At 36.2% G+C, this 19,985-nt stretch overlaps 1 protein-coding gene across 1 annotated transcript in view; it reads left to right on the forward strand.

The window, feature by feature from the left end:
* Positions 1-19,985, forward strand: part of Dmd (dystrophin) — a 1,772,476-nt gene that overhangs the window by 1,355,570 nt on the left and 396,921 nt on the right. Inside the window, exons 52-53 of the mRNA XM_052170230.1 lie at positions 13,966-14,086; positions 14,701-14,969. Coding sequence (XP_052026190.1) covers positions 13,966-14,086; positions 14,701-14,969 — 390 coding nt within the window. The remainder of the gene's footprint in view (positions 1-13,965; positions 14,087-14,700; positions 14,970-19,985) is intronic.

Raw genomic sequence — 19,985 nt, forward strand, 5'->3', positions numbered from 1 at the left:
AGCCTTCTATGGTAATCTGCCTACCTCCCTGCCCCATCCCATATTTACATATTATTATTGATCTGGCTCTTTGGGCTTCAGGTGTGCTGCCATGTTCTCTCTTCCCTGACCCCTTCCTTATAGCTCCAAGTCCTCCATCCTCCCTGCTAATCTCCCTCCATCTCTCTTTCCTTTGGCTGGGTTATGTCCCATGCTATCCTCTATTCTACCCAGCCACTGGTGATTGACAAGGCAGAAAATAAGTCATAAGAATTGTTTACACAAAACTAAGACAGGAGATTCTTGGTATGTCCAGATTAAAACAAATTTGAGGGCAGAGAAATCAGCATTTGAATACAAGGGAAAACGCACACAGTTTATAAAACCATTATGCCTCCACAAGAGTTACTGATATCCACTCTAGAACAATGGCACATAATTGGTGCTCAACTTTTGTTACATGAATAAATTAAAGAAAGCATAGTCATCTAAAAATGTATAAAGTAACATTACAACTTATTCATTGTCTATATAACATAAAACTATCAATTTTGTCAGTTTCAATTTTCTAGAACCAACAGCTTCTTTCTTTCTGCATCTTTTTACCCACATTGTATTTAGTCTAAGTCTTCAGAGAGTGTAAAGATAAAAACAATTAATCCTGTCTTCTATCCACTTTCTTAATGTCAAAAAGTAGTGTAAAAATTAAAGTTCTGATTTCTTTGTCGTGACAGATATTCCAGTCCTTTCCATCAATTCATTTTAATCCCCCATGACTCATGTTTAAGAAAGGACATTGTGAAGCTGTAGTATAATGAAGCCATTGGCAACAACTCACATGACAACCCAATGTTCTTTCTTTTCTTTTTCTTTTTTTTATTAGATATATTCATTATATGCATTTTAAATGTTGTCCCCTTTCTGGTTCCTCCCTCCCCCAAAAATCCCATAAGCCATCTCCCCTTCCCCAATCAACCCTCCCCTGCTTCCCTGTCCTGGTATTCCTCTACACTATGGCATCAAGTCTTTCCAGGACCAAGGGCCTTTTCCTGATTTGGTGTCTAACAACACCATACTCTGCTGCTGATATGTCTGGAGCCATGGGTAACTCCATGTGTACTCTTTGGTTGGTGGTTTTGTCCCTGGGAGCTCTGGGAGTACTGGGTGACTCATATTGTTGTTCCTCCTGTGGTGTTGCAAACCCCTTCAGCTCCTTGGGTTCTTTCTCTAGTTCCTCCATTGGGGACCCGGTGCTCAGTTCAATGACTGGCTGAGAGTGTCCCCCTCTTTATATCTCATGCACTAGCAAAGCCTCCCAACTATATCCAGCTCCAGTCAGCAAGCACTTGTGGGCATCCCTAATAGTGTCTGGGTTTTGTTACTGTGTATGGGATGGATCCCTGGGTAGAGTACTATCTGGATGGTCTTTCCCTTAGACTCTGCTCAACCTTTTGTCTTTGCATCTCCTTCTGTGGGTATTTTGTTTCCCTTTCTACAAAGGACCCAAGGATCCATACTTTTTTCTTCCTCCTATTTGGGTAGGTAGATATTATCCCAGAAGCTTAGAATAGCCAAAACACATTTCACATATCAAATGATGCCCAATGTCCTTTCATAATGGATGACCATTAACATTGAATTTTCCTTCTGCTTTTAACAATGGAATTGTATACCATCACATATTATTTCAGACTTTTTTCAGTTTGTTGAAACTTTTAACCCATACTCTTATTTTATAGACCTCACTACAGCATTTATTACAAGTGTTTCTTCTACCTTGTCTATATTGTGCCAAATTAGTTATACTGTGTCAATTCCTTTTCCTGATTTTCCAGAGTCTATCAGATTTTCCTGGTATAGTCCTGGTTTTCAGTTTATAAGCTTGTGTAGCATCTTGGTGCACACAGGCACTCTCAGCCCTCTATTCAGAAACTCCAAAGTCAGAGGGAGGGGAATCAAGGTTTCAAAACTACCCTGGGTTACATAATGAAACTCTGACTCAAAGGCAAGTACCAAAAAATCTACAGAAACAACATTAAAGGTTTGGCATCAAGAAAAGACTTTGTATAATAAAATATATGGTTAGCTTATCACTAACTTTAGTCTTTATTTTTTTAAATTGATATATTCTTTATTTACATTTCAAATGATTTCCCCTTTTCTGGGTCTCCATTCACCAAAAGTCCTATAAGCTCTCTTTCCTCCCTCTGTTCCCCCATCTACTCCTTCCAACTTTCCTTTTCTGGTATTCCCCTAGACTCTTGCAATGAGTCTTTCCAGAACCAGGGGCCACTCCTCCCTTCTTCTTGGACATCATTTAATATGTGGATTATGTCTTGGGTATTCAAAGTTCCTAGGCTAATATCCACTTATCAGTGAGTGCATACCATGACTAATCTTTAGAGAGTGGGTTGACTCACTTAGTATGATGTTCTCCAGCTCCATGCATTTGTCTAACAATTTCATGAATTCATTGTTTCTAATGGCTGAATAGTACTCCGTTGTATATATATACCACATTTTTTGCATCCACTCTTCTGTTGAGGGATACCTGGGTTCTTTCCAGCTTCTGGCTACTACAAATAGGGCTGCTATGAACATAGGAGAGCATGTGTCCTTATTGCATGCCGGGGAATCCTCTGGGTATATGCCCAGGAGTGGTATAACAGGGTCCTCCAGAAGTATCATGCCCAGATTTCTGAGGAAGCGCCATACTGATTTCCAAAGTGGTTGCACCATCTTGCAATCCCACCAGCAGTGGAGGAGTGTTCCTCTTTCTCCATATCCTTGCCAACACCTGCTGTCTCCTGATTTTTTGAACTTACCCATTCTGACTGGTGTGAGGTGAAATCTCAGGGTTGTTTTGATTTGCATTTCCCTAGTAATTAATGATGTTGAACATTTCTTAAGGTGCTACTCAGCCCTCCGAAGTTCTTCATGTGAAAATTCGTATCCCACTTTTTAATGGGGTTATTTGGTTCTCTGGGTTCTACCTTCTTGGGTTCTTTGTATATAGTAGATATTAGCCCTCTGTTGGATTTAGGGTTGGTGAAGACCCTTTCCCAATCTGTTGGTTGATGTTTTGTACTTTTGACAGTGTCCTTTGCCTTACAGAAACTTTGTAGTTTTATGAGGTCCCATTTGTCTATTCTTGATCTTAGAGCATAAGCTATTGGTATTCTATTCAGGAACTTTTCCCTTGTGCCCATGTCCTCAAGGGTCTTCCCCAGTTTCTTTTCTATTAGTTTCAGTGTGTCTGGTTTTATGTGGAGGTCCTTGATCCATTTGGAGTTGAGCTTAATACAAAGAGATAAGAATGGACCAATTTGCATTCTTCTGCATGCTAACCTCCAGTTGAACCAACACCATTTGTTGAAAAGGCTATCTTCTTCTCCACTGGATGCTTTCAGATCCTTTGTCAAAGATCAAGTGACCATAGGTGTGTGGGTTCATTTCTGGGTCTTCAATCCTATTCCATTGATCCACTTGTCTGTCACTGTGCCAATACCATGCAGTTTTTAATACTATTGCTCTATAGTATTGCTTGAAGTCAGGGATACTGATTCCCCCATAATTTCTTTTGTTGTTGAGAATAGTTTTAGCTATCCTGGGTTTTCTGTTATTCCAGATGAATTTGAGAATTGCTTTTTCTAACTCTGTGAAGAACTGAGTTGGGATTTTGATGGGGATTGCATTGAATCTGTAGATTGCTTTTGGCAAGATGGCCATTTTAACTATATTGATCCTTCCGATCCACGAGCATGGCAGATTTTTCCATTTTCTGAGGTCTTCTTCGATTTCCTTTTTCAGAGACCTGAAGTTCTTGTCATATAAATCTTTCATTTGTTTGGTTAGAGTCACCCCAAGATACTTTATATTGTTTGTGGCTATTGTGAAGGGTGTCATTTCCCTAACTTCTTTCTCAGCCTGCTTATCTTTTGAGTATAGGAGGGCAACTGATTTGCTTGAGTTGCTTGAGTTTATAACCTGCCACTTTGCTGAACTTGTTTATCAGCTGTAGGAGCTCTCTAGTGGAGATTTACAGGTCACTTAGGTAGACTATCATGTCATCTGCAAATAATGATAGTTTGACTTCTTCCTTTCCAATTTGTATCCCTTTGACCTCCTTATGTTGTCGAATTGCCCGAGCTAGTACCTCAAGTACAATATTGAAAAGATAAGGAGAAAGGGGGCAGCCTTGTCTAGTCCCTGATTTTAGTGGGATTGCTTCAAGTTTCTCTCCATTTAGTTTGATTCTGGCTACCGGTTTGCTGTATATTGCTTTAACGATATTTAGGTATGGGCCTTGAATTCCTATTCTTTCCAAGACTTTAAGCATGAAAGGATGCTGAATTTTGTCAAATGCTTTTTCAGCATCCAATGAAATGACCATGTGGTTTTGTTCTTTGAGTTTGTTTATGTAGTGGATTGCATTGATGGATTTCCGTATATTGAACCAACCCTGCATTCCCGGGATAAAGCCTACTTGATCATGGTGGATGATCGTTTTGATGTGTTCTTGGATTCGGTTGGCAAGAATTTTATTGAGTATTTTTGCATCGATGTTCATAAGGGAAATTGGTCTGAAGTTCTTTCTTTGTTGGATCTTTGTGTGATTTTGGTATCAGTGTAATTGTGGCTTCATAGAACGAGTTGGGTAGTGTTCCTTCTGTTTCTATTTTGTGGAATAGTTTGAAGAGTATTGGTGTTAGGTCTTCTTTGAAGGTCTGATAGAATTCTACACTGAAACCATCTGGCCCCGTGCTTTTTTTGGTTGGGAGATTTTCTATGACCCTTTTTATTTCTTCGGGTGTTATAGGACTTTTTAGTTGATCTATTTGATCCTGATTTAGTTTTGGTGTCGGATATTTGTCTAGGAAACTGTCCATTTCCTCCAGATTCTCCAGTTGTGTTGAGTATAGGCTTTTGTAGTAGGATCTAATGATTTTTTGAATTTACTCAATTTCTGTTGTTATATCTCCCTTTTCATTTCTATGTTTGTTAATCTGGATACTGTCTCTGTGCCCTTTAGTTAGTCTGGCTAAGGGTTTATTTATCTTGTTGATTTTCTCAAAGAACCAGCTCCTGGTTTTGTTGATTCTTTGTATGGTTCTCTTTGTTTCTACTTGATTGATTTCAGCCCTGAGTTTGATGATTTCCTGCCTTCTACTCCTCCTGGGTGAAATATCTTCTTTTTGTTCCAGGGCTTTCAGGTGTGTCATTAAGCTGTTAGTGTCTGCTCTCTCCATTTTCTTTTTAGAGGCACTCAGGGCTATGAGTTTTCCTCTTAGCACTGCTTTCATTGTGTCCCATAGATTTGGGTATGTTGTGTCTTCATTTTCATTAAGTTCTAAAAAGTATTTGATTTCTTTCTTTATTTCTTCCTTGACCAAGGTATGATTGAGTAGAATATTGTTCAGTTTCCACATGTATGTGGGTTTTCTGATGTTTTTGTTGCTATTAAAGACCAGTTTTACTCCATAGTGATCTGATAGGAGGCATGGGATTATTTCGATCTTCTTATATTTGTTGAGGTCTGTCTTATGACCAATTATATGGTCGATTTTGGAGAAGGTACCATGAGGTGCTGAGAAAAAGGTATATTCTTTTGCTTTAGGATAGAATGTTATATATATATATATATCTGTTAAATCTAATTGGTCCAAAGCTTCAATTAGTTTCATTGTGTCCCTGTTCAGTTTCTGTTTTCCTGATCGGTCTATTGAGGAAAGTGCAGTGTTGAAGTCACCCACAATTATTGTGTTCAGTGCAATGTGTGCTTTGAGCTTTAATAAAGTTTCTTTTATGAATGAGGGTGCCCTTGCATTTGGCACATAGATGTTCAGAATTGATATTTCTTCTTGTTGTATTTTTCCTTTGACCAGCAAGAAATGTCCCTCAGGGTCTCTTTTGATGACTTTGGGTTGAAAGTCAATTTTATCTGATATTAGAATGGCTACTCCAGCTTGTTTCCTGAGACCATTTGCTTGTAAAATTGTCTTCCAGCCTTTACTCTAAAGTAGTGTTTGTCTTTGACCCTGAGGTATGTTTCCTGTATGCAGCAAAATGTAGGGTCCTGTTTACATAACCAGTCAGTTAGTCTATGTCTTTTTATTGGGGCATTGAGTCCATTGATATTAAGAGATATTAAGGAATATTGATTGTTACTTCCTGTCATTTTTGATGTTATTTTTTAAATTTGATTGGTTAACTTCTTTTGGGTTTGATGAGAGAAGGTTACTATCTTGCTTTTTCCAGGGTGAAGTTTCCCACCTTGTACTGGTGTTTTCCTCTTATTATTCTTTGTAGGGCTGGGTTTGTGGATAGATATTGGGTAAACTTGGTTTTGTCATGGAATATCTTGGTTTCTCCATCTATAGTGATTGAGAGTTTTGCTGGGTATAGTAGTCTCGGCTGGCATTTGTGTTCTCATAGAGTCTGCATGAGCTCTGCCCAGGATCTTCTAGCTTTCATGGTCTCTGGTGAGAAGTCTGGTGTAATTCTGATAGGTCTTCCTTTATATGTTACTTGGCCTTTTTCTCTTACTGCCCTAAGTATTCTTTCTTTGTTTAGTACATTTGGGGTTTTATTATGTGACAGGAGTTATTTCTGTTCTGGTCCAATCTGTTTGGAGTTCTGTAGGCTTCTTGTATATTCATGGGCATCTCTCTCTTTAGGTTAGGGAAGTTTTCTTCCATAATTTTGTTGAAGATATTTGCTGACTCTTTAAGTTATAAATCTTCACTCTCATCAATGCCTGTAATACTTAGGTTTGGCTTTCTCGTTATGTCCTGGATTTCCTGGATTATTTGGGTTACAAGCTTTTTGCATTTTGCATTTTATTTGACTGTTGAATCCATGGTTTCTATGGTATCTTCAGCATCTGAGATTCTTTCTTCTATCTCTTGTATTCTGTTGTTGATATTTGCATCTATGGCCCCTGATTTCTTTCCAAGGTTTTCTATCTGCAAAGTTGTCTCCCTTTGTGCTTTCTTAGTTGTTTCTACTTCTGTTTTTAGATCCCGGAAGATTTTCCTCAGTTCCTTCACTTTCTTGTTTGTGTTTTCCTCTAATTCTTTGAGAGATTTTTGTGTTTCCTCTTTCCTGATTTCTGCCTGTTGATCAAAGTTCTCCTGTATTTCTTTAAGTGATTTTTGCATTTCCTCCTTATTGGCTACTAACTTCTGACCCATATTCTCCTGAATTTCTTTAAGTGATTTTTGTGTTTCTCTTGTAAGGGCTTCTAGCTTTTGATCATTTTTCTCCTGAATTTCTTTAAGAGATTTATTTATGTCCTTCTTGTGTTCCTCTAACAGCATCCTTACCAGTGCTTTTAAATCCAACTCTTGTTTTTCTGGTGTGTTGAGGTATCCAGGACTTGCTATTGTGGGAGAATAGGGTTCAGATACTGCCATAATGCCTTGGATTCTGTTAGTAACGTTCCTATGCTTGCCTTTAGCCATCTAGTTCTCACTGGTGTTAGATGGTCTTATTGTCACAGGCTAGTGCTTCAACCTACTGTTGATCTTTAAGGCTATTTCCGTGACACTGGATGACTGGGTTTCCTCTGGCACAGATTTGCTAAAGAGGAAGATATGCTGCCTTCCTCTTTTGTGCCTTTGGAGCCCTGCTCAGTCTTGCCTCAAGCAATCTTATAGTTGGTTTGTCATGGTGAACCAGGTATTCCAGGACTGTTCTGTCAAGTAGAGAAGATGGTGGCGGGGGCAGGGGGTCACTCCCTATGTTGATTCTCATGTAGGACAAAGGCCCCACGACTGGTGGGCTGGCAGACGAACCGCCTATGTGCTCAGGTCCTGTGTGCAGGCAGATACCTGGTGGTTTGAACCCCCAGAGATCTTAAGCCCGGGATGATACAGTACCTAGTGATGCTTTTCTGCCCCAGTGGGCAGCAAATATGGCCACGAGGAGTCTCTCCTTCTGCTGTTCTCCACGCAGGACACAGTCCCCATGAAAGGCTGGCTGACAGACGAACAGCCTATGTGCTCAGGTCCTGGGTGCAGGCAGATTCCTGGCGGTTTGCACCCCCAGAGATCTTAAGCCCGGGATGATACAGTACCTAGTGATGCTTTTCTGCCCTGGCGGGCAGCGAAGATGGCCGCGGGGAATTGCCTTTTTTTCTTTACTAACTTCCATTACTTCCTCTATTTGCTTTAAGAACAAAAGATAATATATGAGTAATTTGCACTGGATATTTTTACTTCCTCTTCTACCCCTTTCTCAACAAAATGTCTCTCTCAGGTTGTCAACCAGTCCATTGAACACTCCTTATTGCAAATCTGTCTTTGACTCTATGAATCACCTACTTTCTTTTGAAATTCTCACCAGTAGTTCTAAGCTCCTTATATTTGCTTTCTCATGATATTACATTTTTCTTTCTACTCATTAAATATTAACATGTAGGCATTCAATATATTTTAGGTGAGTGAGAAAATGATGTCTAATTTTTTGCTACTAACTCTGTTTTACTGCTAAAAGAAGTCTACATCTTCAAGATGTCCCATATGCAGAAGGCCAACCCTCATCTTAGTATGATTGTAATATTAGGCTTTACTAAATTTATCTTTAATATACACATGAGGTATTCTGGATCCAAAGCAGGTTTATTTTATTGCCTTACAATAAATAGTCCTATCTCCTTCTCCTTCCTTCATAATGACATCCCCTAGAGCAACATGGTAAATGGTGATAAAAACCTTTCCATGTGAGAACTTAGTTGCTCTATAGATAAGAGACCAAAGATTGTGAAGGAGGATCCAGCTGTCCTCATCTCCAAACGAATCTCCTTGGAAACATAATAGGCATGAATCTAACTCTAATTTTTAAGAAGTTAGCTCAATGCCCCACATGTCTCAATTTTCACAGCCCAGAATGTTTTTTTTTTTTTTTTTGAGTCTGGGTTTCATGTGTTGTAATTATAAGCACCTAGAGATCTGGGATTCTGTCTTAGTTTTTTTTCTGACAACTGGAAATTTAGTCTAGCAGTCTCCCAACTAAAGCCTTAACCATTTGTCCTTCTTGGATCAGAGAAATTTGAGAAATTAACCAGACAGATGGTGCACATCTCATTTGCATGGGATGGGAAAGTTCTCAACAGGCAAGAACTATTAGAGGTACATAGAGTAGTCCAAGAAAGTTTATTTCCTCACCCTTAGTTAAATTGTATCCAGAATTTACTCATCTACTCAACGTAAAAACTATGAGTACTTCTTGGTCGTTCTGCATAGCTGCACTGCCTAAACACTTTCCTACTGTGTCTGTCTCTTTCTCCTTGTACTCTGGATTTGGGTTGCATCCTCACAATCTTACATGAAATTATTCGTCCAATTGGCTTCAGTTAATTCTCTTTCAACTTTTTTTTCACCCTTCTCACATTTATGTTCTATAGAAGGAAGAGCTGTCATTTTATCTATGGGAATAGATTCTAAGACTCCCCCATGAATAACCCAAACTGTATATACTGTGCTATTTCTTGTACATGCCAGACTATGATAAACTATAAGTTATAAATTATTCACAGAAAGATAACTTACTCTCGATTATAGCAACTTCTGCATACATTTTTTCATTTTTCTTATTAAGATGAGAATCTTCAGAGATGGAGAGATGGTTCAATAGTTATAAGTAATTTATGCTCTTGTAGTGCAATCAAGTTTAGTTCGTAGTCTCTCACAACCACCTGTAACTCCAATTACAGGGGATCAAAAACCTTCTTCTAGCTTCTACAGGCACCTTCACATATGTGGCATACATATGCATACTCAGAACCATATGAATACACAAAAAAATGCAAGATAAGAAATTTCACCATTTTGCTCAAAGGAAAATATAGTTTTTCTTTGAATTACCTAAATTGTTAGCATTACATTTCATACTATTTAGAGCTTGTAAGATTATTTGAATTCAAGCACTGTGGTATCAGGACAGTCAACCACAATTTATTTTGTAATTTTACATTGTGGTAAGCACAGATGACCAAAAATAATTAAATATGTGGAATATACAGCTGTAGATAAGGAGAGACCACTGTCTTCATTGCATGTATATCATTGTACACTTTTTTCATTTGCTTGTTTTGGAGGAAGGATCTCAGGTAACCGAAGCTGGCTTCCAACTACCTCTGCTACAGAGGATGATCATGAACGTAATAATCCTCCTGCCTCTGTCAGTTGAGTGTTGTCATTAACAGACATGTACCAACATGTGTGACCATTTAGTGCTAGCAATCAAACCTAGGACTTCATGCACATATTCTATCAATAGTGCCATATTCCTAGTCATAAAGGGTATCTTCTTTTCTTCCTTTATTTATGTACATATATATTCAAAGATATAATATGCTTAGTCTATGTAATGTTACTTGCATTTTTCAAGACTGACCAGATGATATAGGAAAACAAATTGGTATGTTCTTCACTTTGGGGAAGACTATTTCTCCTGTGCTAAGAATTCCTTTGTGTAGTTGCTGATATAGGGCTGAAACCTCTTGGTCTTTTCTCCTCACATGCTTTGATACCTATCTGTGTCATCCTTGTTCAGTTCATCCTTGTTATGGCAGTAATATTGGTGAAAAGTTTATGATTGTATCTTCTGACATGACTAGGAGACACAATCTCACTGAAAACTACATGAGCTTCTCTCTACCTCTTACTATATTTCTGCCCCCCCCCCCCAGCAATGCTCTGTGAACCTTAGAGGCAGGAGTGTTTTGTAGTTGTAGCCATGGGAACTGTGCTCTACAACTCTGCATTTTGATTTGTTGTGGTTTTCTGCTATGGTCCCCATCTGTTGCAGAGAGGCTTCCTTGAAAACGAGTAAGGACTACATTTATCTGTAGGAATAGGAATAACTATTTAGATTATAGTTATAATAGTTAGGGATTATGCTCATTTTATAAGGTGCTAGTTTTAAGTTCTTTGTGATCCATGACTTCACTAGCACTGAGGAGTTGATTAGATTTCCAATACCAGGTAGGATTTTCTTTTTGCTCAGTGGCTCTTAAGTGAGTACTACCAGTTACCACCAAGTTATAAGTTCCGCAACCACTCCCTCAAAGTTGTCATCTCATTCTGATCTTTGTTGTAATTCATAGACAGAGCTATAAAGAATTATTGGTTGCCTTCCTTCATTGCAAGATTGCAAGTATCCTTCTAGTACCATGAAAGCTATTTCTCTGAGAGGGGACTTTCAGGTTACTTCCAACTCTGGGGACTATGTGCCCTGTGTTTGAAGTGCTTTGTCTTTTTAGTAGTGGGGACTTACATTTTACCACTTATGGTGGGCAACCAAGGGCAATAGAAATAACCTGTAATGTTTGGTTATTCTCTTAGACAACACTGGCAAACAACTCAAAAGATGGCTTCTCATGACTGGTGCTAGGGTATATATATATAGTTCTATAATAACACGTCTATTAAAACTTTTAAGTAGTGAAATAATAGTATGATTCTTGAAAATTTCTCAGACATTTCTGTCACTTATCCATGCCTCTTTCCTTCTTTATTTATCTCTCTCCCATTCCCTAATCTGAGCCTCATCTTTTATTCTCACTTCCTCTATCATGTTACTTCTACCTTGCCTAAACACAAATATATATACCCATGTCACTTCCATGCCTGAATTTTTCAAAAGCTGATAATTACAAACAAATATTACCTAAGCTTTTCAAGAGTCTGATGCCAAAAATCTGCTTCAAAACTCTATTGTATTTCTATATACTAACAATTACTCATGTTAACTCTGGTAATGGTCATTTCTTAATCCTAACTTGCTAGAAGGGCAAGCCCATTAAGAGATACTTATACATACTATATGATGTTATGCACTATTTATGTACATATTTCTCATTTTTAAATGTCTTCTAACAATTCATTCGATTCAATTCATAAAAACTCATGTTTATGCTTTAGAACTCAATGTACTTAAAATTTTCTAGAAATCTTTCCCAGGTTGTATTGAACTGATTTATATTTTTAGCTCTTCCTGATATACTGGAACTTCATAAATAGAGGCACCAATTTACACTCAACTTTTTGTCTCTGGTCTCTAGTGTAACTTACACACAGAAATTTGGTATAAGGAGCCATTATTCTTTTTATAATTAGCAAAACAAGTATCATGACTCACTTCAAGTAGACAGACAGATAAAATATATAATTTGTTTATATTTGTGAAATTTGGATTATACAAAATACAACACTATAAAAAGCATATCCACATAAATATACAGTTACAATGCATTAATAAATATAACAGCAGATACACAAACACACATATGTAGAAATCAAATGAAATGTTAGAGGTAGAATCAGACTTCTCTATGTGATTTCAAGGACACAAAATAGTCCATAATACAGAAATTCCTTCTGCATGTATAGGCTGAATCTAAATAGTCTGTTATTTTTATTCAGACACCATACCTCTCTCTACTGAATTGTAAATAACCTTGACAGATCAATTATTTTATAAAGTAGCAAGCTCAGGGTTCTTTTAAATGGTGAACACCATTAAGATTTTACCAATAAATATGTTATAATAGAGTTCTGATGCACTTTTGTATCAAAGTGCTATTTCTGAAATTTAAAGGATATCATCGCTAAATTTCTCAGTTATATAAGAGGGCTTAAACTCAGTTGATAGCATTGCTAAAATAAAACAGAATTGAAAATAGTTCATAATTAAACCTTAGGGCATAGTAATAATTATTTTTATTAATCAGCCATATTATTGCATATCTGATACTTAATATCTTTTATTAACATGATCATGTAAGATATCATAGAATCTGGGTCAGCAATTATGTCTTATTTTTGAATATTAATTTATGCATTACTATGTACCTCACTGGATTATGTATGACTTTAGAGTTTTCACTCAAATTCTACAATGTTTCTTTCATTTTCTTTTATCTTTTCTTCTTTGGTTTTGTTGTTTTTGTTTGTTTAGAGCTATACTAGGGCTAGGATTCAAACCAAGGCATCCTGCATTTCATCTTTGGGCATATTTCCTCCTGTGTTAGGCATTTTTCTTTCTTCTTTTGGTTCAACATGTTCTTGAAGGAAAAACTGATTAATTTGTCTCCTATCTTAATTTCTTATAACAGAGAATATAGGTTAAAGATTAAAATTGTCCAACAACCTGATTACTTAACTAAGTGGTCTGAAAGACACCTATTCTAGGTCTATTCATTTACAGAAATGTATCCCTTTATCCACAATAGTTCCAAAATATCTATTCTTCTCAGAATAAAATATAATGGGTAGCTTTTTAAAAATACTGATCTTTTTTAATAGATGAATTTGGCAACATTAGTTTACTCAACATCAAACATTTTGGTATAAATATCAGTTGAATTTGTTGTATATTTCAAAAAAGGTCTAAATTTCTCCACATAACAGTGAATATTTTCCAATGTGTACTAGAAGTCATCATTTGAGGAATATTTAAATCTTAATTAACCAAGTAGTTTTTTATAATATATACTTTTTGATTTTTATCTCTATATCTGTTAGTCAGGTCATATAAAGAAAATGAACTTATGTTAATATTTATTTTTTTTTTTTTTGGTTTTGTTTTTTTCGAGACAGGGTTTCTCATATAACCCTGGCTATCCTGAAACTCACTCTGTAGACCAGGCTGGCCTTGAACTCAGGAATCTGCCTGCCTCTGCCTCCCAAGTGCTGGGATTACAGGTGTGTGCCACCATCCTGCTGAACTTATCTTAATATTAAGACACCGCCTGTCTTGAAAGCTCCCTAGTTTTCTCCAGAAAAAAATTCAAACCCACTAGTTTGCTCATTAACATTGAGACCCAGGTAGCCTTTCTTATCATTTTATGACTTCCAGTTTATAAATAAAGGAGCGAGAAATTGACTGGGGAGTTACATAAACAAGTGCTGAGCACCCAGGATTAATTTTGAAGAGCATTCCACAAGCCAAATAAGCATTTCTTTTCATCTCATTTCACAGGCCTTCAAGAGGGAATTGAAAACTAAAGAACCTGTAATCATGAGTACTCTGGAGACTGTGAGAATATTTCTGACAGAGCAGCCTTTGGAAGGACTAGAGAAACTCTACCAGGAGCCCAGAGGTAATTGAATGCGGAACTGTAATAACATATTGATAGAAGGCTCAGTGATGAGAGCACAGCCTGTCCATGCTTGCTGCTGGAGTCTGTATAGCTCTCATACGTCTGGCTTAAACAGAATCAATTCAAATTAAATGTGTGTGTTGAAAAAGACTACAGAATCACAAACCACCGTGCACAATCCTGTTTTCAGTTATAAATTAATCAATCAATGATCAGTTATTTGAATATTTAGAAAATAGTAAACAAAAGGAGCTTATCTGCGATAAGAAATTCTATTGTTACAAAGACTGCAAGCTAATTTTCCCTTTAGGCTAACTGAAATAAATTGGAACTGTTCGGCACATTGTAACATTTTTCTCTCTGAAAGCTTAAATGAATCTTGATTTATCTGATTGACAGAAAGTAGAACAGATTCACTAAGGAAGACAGACAGCTTAGCTGTGCTTGACTATATCAAAATTTATGCCAAAGTATGAAAGAGCCATTAATCAGTAAGTTGGCCTCTTGTTAATCTATATTCCCTTCCTTTCTTCTAGTCTGACCTTTTCAACAATGTTTTTTTTTTTTTAACAAAAATGGATGTGGCCTTAAACCTTGTCATATTGCTAATTTAGAGCTGCCTCCTGAAGAAAGAGCTCAGAATGTCACTCGGCTCCTACGAAAGCAGGCTGAAGAGGTCAACACTGAATGGGACAAATTGAACCTGCACTCAGCTGATTGGCAGAGAAAAATAGATGAGGCTCTTGAAAGACTGCAGGGACTTCAGGAAGCTGCTGATGAACTAGACCTCAAGTTGCGCCAAGCTGAGGTGATCAAGGGATCCTGGCAGCCAGTGGGGGATCTCCTCATTGACTCTCTGCAAGATCACCTTGAGAAAGTCAAGGTACTGTGTGCTCTGCTTTATTCCACAATACTTTGAAAGACCCAAAAGAGTGCTCATCTATGTGTGCACAGTGTTGTCATCTCACAAAGTTAAATTTTAGGGCCTATAAGCCTTAAAAAGAAAGCCCTCTTTGCTTTATTTGAAAGTCTTTCACACAGGGTTTCCTTTTCAGAAAAGTCAGTGATATAATCATTTGTCTTTCTTCAATAATTAAAAAAATGAAATATTAAGGAGTCTCATTAGTGTGGTAGGTAGTACCTCAGGCTCATAAAATGAAATATTAAAAAGTTACATGAAAAGTAATTTTGATTTTTGCCATTAGAAAATTAATTTGTCGTAAGCAGATGTCATTTTATGTGGTTGGTTTGGTTGTCTTTTATGGAATTTCTGATTGATGTGTGTGTGTGTGTGTGTGTGTGTATGTGTGTATGTGTGTTACTTAGTATCAGAACAGAATAAAAATATACTTGCCAAGGCCAGAAGCTCCAATTTGTGACTTTATCCCTAATAATAATACTGCTAATCTGAAACAAAATCATGCATTCTCTAAGACTTTTGCTTTCTAATTGCAAGCAAATATGGTAAATTTACATTCAGCATTATGTCCTTCTACATTTTCATTTTGTATATACCATTGCTTATTCTTCCTCAAAATGTTATTCATCCCCCTTTTCAACCCCTGTCTTTTTAAGATTCCTGGTTTTTTGGTTTTTTTTTTTTTGTTTTGTTTTTTTTGTTTTTTACTTATGTAGATGACCTATTCACATCCATTGCCTAGTCAGTGTTTGTGACATATTATGGACATTGCCTTTTGAATATTAAGTAAGTGAATTAATAGTTCTATTACAGATATTTCTGCATCATCCTGACTTTTCCCATTTTAGGATAAAACTTTTTACATGATATAATGAAGTCCATCTAGGTAGGACAGCAATCTCTCTTCTCCCTTCCCCTGGTTTCACTCTCTGTTTTAATGACTCACATGCAGATAAGTCAGCATCCTTATCCTATGCTACACAAACTGTTCATATTTTCTCATAATTGTCTGCCATTTATTTTCCATCCATCTGAATAATCATACTTTGTATGTATGATCAATTCTTACTGAACCTTCAAAGCCCGAAGCACATATAACTTATTTATGTAGTCTTCCATAAATATCTACAATGCTCTCAACTCCAAAGGAGAGAGTTTCAATATATTGACACCAAATCTGATACCCCAAAGCTTTGGTAGTGATAGTCTTCCAAATTGTATTTATTAACTAAAATTGATTATTAAAAAAGAAAAGCATCTTTAAAGCCACCATTTCCATATTTTATTTAACTTACCAATATTATATTTTGCATGACTCAGGCTATAGAGGATTCCTAAGTAGTGTCCAGGTCAGCTAGCTACCTTGAAGACCATTTAACACAGCCATACAATCTCAGATCCCTATGGATGTTTTCAGAAAACTCTCCTCCATTCTCCATTTCTCCTTTTACCGTTTTAAAGCTCCATTAGTGTTTTAAAAGTTGTTAATTGAGATACTACAAACTACATACTTCTGATGGATTTCTAATAGTGTTATTTCATTAGCTAATGTGCCCTTTGATTATTGGGAAATGGATAACCATTAAGTCTCTGGACTGTATGGAAATGCTAACCATCATATTCATGGTGATAAATATTATAAATGAATATGAAGAAATGTCATGTTCATATAGGCTATGTGAGTCATTATGAGAATCCTGGTGTCACAAATTAAGCTCCATAATAGTATGTACTGGGATAAGAATTACTTTTCAAATGCCTTTCTCCTTTCAAACTCCATAATTACTATTGTTTACTAAGCATTTTAAGGATATAGCTGCAATACTCACTTATGGGAATAACATGAACAGTTGACTACATAGATATTTTATTTTCTTGTCAAGGGAAATAAAAATAACTGAATCACTAGGTCGTTTGCATAGTTATGCAAGAGGAACATGTAAAGGCTTTCAGAAAGTAGTATATATGGAGGGAGTATTTAACCTAATGTTTTGTATGTGCTTAAAAAACATCAGCCTTTTAAGGAAGTGAAAAGAATGAGAGGGGGAATAATATATGGGGAAAGATAAGTATGTAGAGAGATTGATGAGATTGATTTATTGTTTGTGTATTAGTTGGTTGTTTGGCCGATTTATAGTCTCCTTATAATTATCCAGGCTACCCTTGAACTCTGAAACTTACGTGATCCTTCTGCTTCTGTTTTCAAGTAGCTGGGATTCATCATCTAGTAATTTTGAACTCAAGCTCTATAAACAATCCCAAAGTGAAAATCCTTGCAGTTATTTGTTTTAATCAACCATTGTTCTTCCACTTAGAAAAATGGTACATCATTCTTGAGCGATGCCCTTAGTTTATTTGATTTCACTGTTTGCTTTTTTATTTTTTTCCTTCATGTTGGCAGATTGAACTAAGACACTAATACATGCCACCAATGCACACATTCAGCTATAACTTTAAACACACTATTGCATCTACCCTCAGTTAAGCTCCCAAGCCTTTATCTTGACATTTCTGAATTTGTTATCTATTTGTATACATTTTGCCTTTGCTTATAGAAACTTCTAACACATTACTGGAGAAGTCAAAGGCAGAGATTCTGTGAGCTTTCCCTATAAAACACTTTAATGTGATATTTTTATTATACCTTCTTGATATTTTAACTGGGTATGATTTCATGATATGTGAGGTAGATTAGAGAGTATATTGAAGCCATTATACCAGTGGTATCAATGTTCAACATTAATATTAAGAATTTTAAGAAGAAAACTAAAAATTGTATCTTCTTAGACCTTCCAGACTGAGTACATTGGCTTTCTTTCTTGCAGAATTGTATCAGAGAAATTCTATGCCAGAATTTTTCATTGACAAAAAAGTATATTTCCTCTGAACAAATAATGTGAACTGTGATGGGTATATTAGAATTTCATTTTTGCTTTGGTAAGCAGAAAACATACAACCATCTTCATGTAATTCTATCTATCTGTTATTTGCTTCTTAATCATGGTTCTGTTTTTTGTTTATATTTGTCATTGACTTGAAAAAAAATACATCTTTTCAGGGAGGTTTACTAAAATAATAATGCTTTCCTGTACAGTTATAGTATGTGTAGAAGGAATTATTACAAATAAGAAAAACCTTAAGAATGATATAAACTGTACAAGTTCTCTAAGCATCAAGTGTCATATGTAAACATAAGTGTACAAGCACACTGAATATGCTTGCCTATATTGATGTCAGCAGTTGATTTTGGAATAACTTTCTCAATCACTTTTCTATATTGCTTCTATGCATGTTTTACTTTGATTTCTCTTGTTCTGTCTTGTGTTGCTTTGAGACAGAATCATTCACTTAACCTGAAGCTCATCAATTGGCTAGACTAGATATACAGCTAGTCCTTAGACTCTACCAGACTCCATTTCACAAGGTTACAGGCATGCCTTGCTATGACCAGCTTTTTTGTGGATGCAAAGGATCCCAACTCAAGTTCTCATATTTGTGCAGCAGGAACTTTGTATATTGTTACCTTCCTGGTGACCAAATGTTATCTTTGCAATGAAGTAAGGATTTACTGCCTAGAATGGGATGGGAAATTTTATCGATAGGCTGCTCAGTTCTATGACCTGAAAGCAAATCAAATACTTTAGGGAGGCTTTTGTTGTTCTTGTTCTTATTATGGTAAAATGTATATTGAGCCTTTGATCAAAAAGGAAAAGTAAACAAAATAAATAATCCTTCATAAAATTAGATTAAATATAGAACCAATGATTCTTACATTGATACAAAGTACATACTGGTGTTCAAATGCATAGAATTTGGCCTTTAGTATCTGAGAAAATGTCTATTTAAAAGCATATAATAATACAGGCTCACTGTACACTTTCAAAGTATCACAATGGAAAGGTCAGTGTTAGTATTATTTGAGCTTAGAAAGTAAAGTACAAATTACTCATCTTAAAAATGCCTACCAAATTTTTTGTTCAATGTGAAATTAATTGTAAGTTAGTGTTGCTAGGAGAGCTTATTACTTGTTCCCATGTTGTCCCTCTCACTTCCTGCTTTGTTTGTAAAGCTAAAAGCAAATTACTTAGGACAACAATATCAAATGTTTTTCTTTACCCAAAGCATCTGAATTTAGATAGCACTGTGTATGTGTGTTTTTAAAGTCTCTGTCTCAACTTGGGCAAATAGTACTTTCGTTTACCATGCTATTCCCATCCTGTCTTTGAAACTTCTGAAAAGGCTGAGCAGAGTAATTGTTTCAGACATCTGTTTAGCATACTTTGAAGTGCATATAAGTTCTTTTTTGGTTTCATTTGAACCCCAGCTGTCTTCACCAAAGTCTATAATCAATCTGAATTAAGTTGTCCTACTTCTCCTAATAAGTCTCTTATTAAGTTCTGCATCAACCTCTTAGGGAAACTTAAAAGCTAATTCATGTAGAATTGCCATTTTCTACTAATTCATTTGTCAGCTCTCCAACTTCCAGAAGAAACAATTGCAAAGACTATTAATTTGGCTCTTCATAAACAACTTATATAAGTGTAGGATGCATTGGTACTAAGCAAACAATTTAAAACAGTGGGTGGGAGAAAATGAGTTGATGACATTTTCTTCTTTAACTGTTTTGTGGTGCCTTCTATTTCGTAAGCATAAAGATATTGATTTAATAAGAAAAACATCCTTCTGCTTTTGCTTTCATAAAGAAAATAATTACTGAGTAAGCCTTGCTTAACAAGAGGAAAGGGATTTACAACAGTTGGGAAAGGAACATGTTCTTTCCTTGTTGAATTTATTTTAATTTGGACTTCTTTGTGTCCTTCTGATGGACTGTGATAAAAGAAGGAGCTAGAATTGGTTGTCATTCTTATTGCACTCAATTAACATATTGTATAGCTATACTTCTGGTCATGGGACATTTAAAAGAACATGGATTATCAAAACATTCTGCTAATAGGCTCATCTGATATTATTCTACTGAAG

This window comes from Apodemus sylvaticus, chromosome X, assembly GCF_947179515.1.
Source record: "Apodemus sylvaticus chromosome X, mApoSyl1.1, whole genome shotgun sequence".
NCBI classification, from domain to species: domain Eukaryota; kingdom Metazoa; phylum Chordata; class Mammalia; order Rodentia; family Muridae; genus Apodemus; species Apodemus sylvaticus.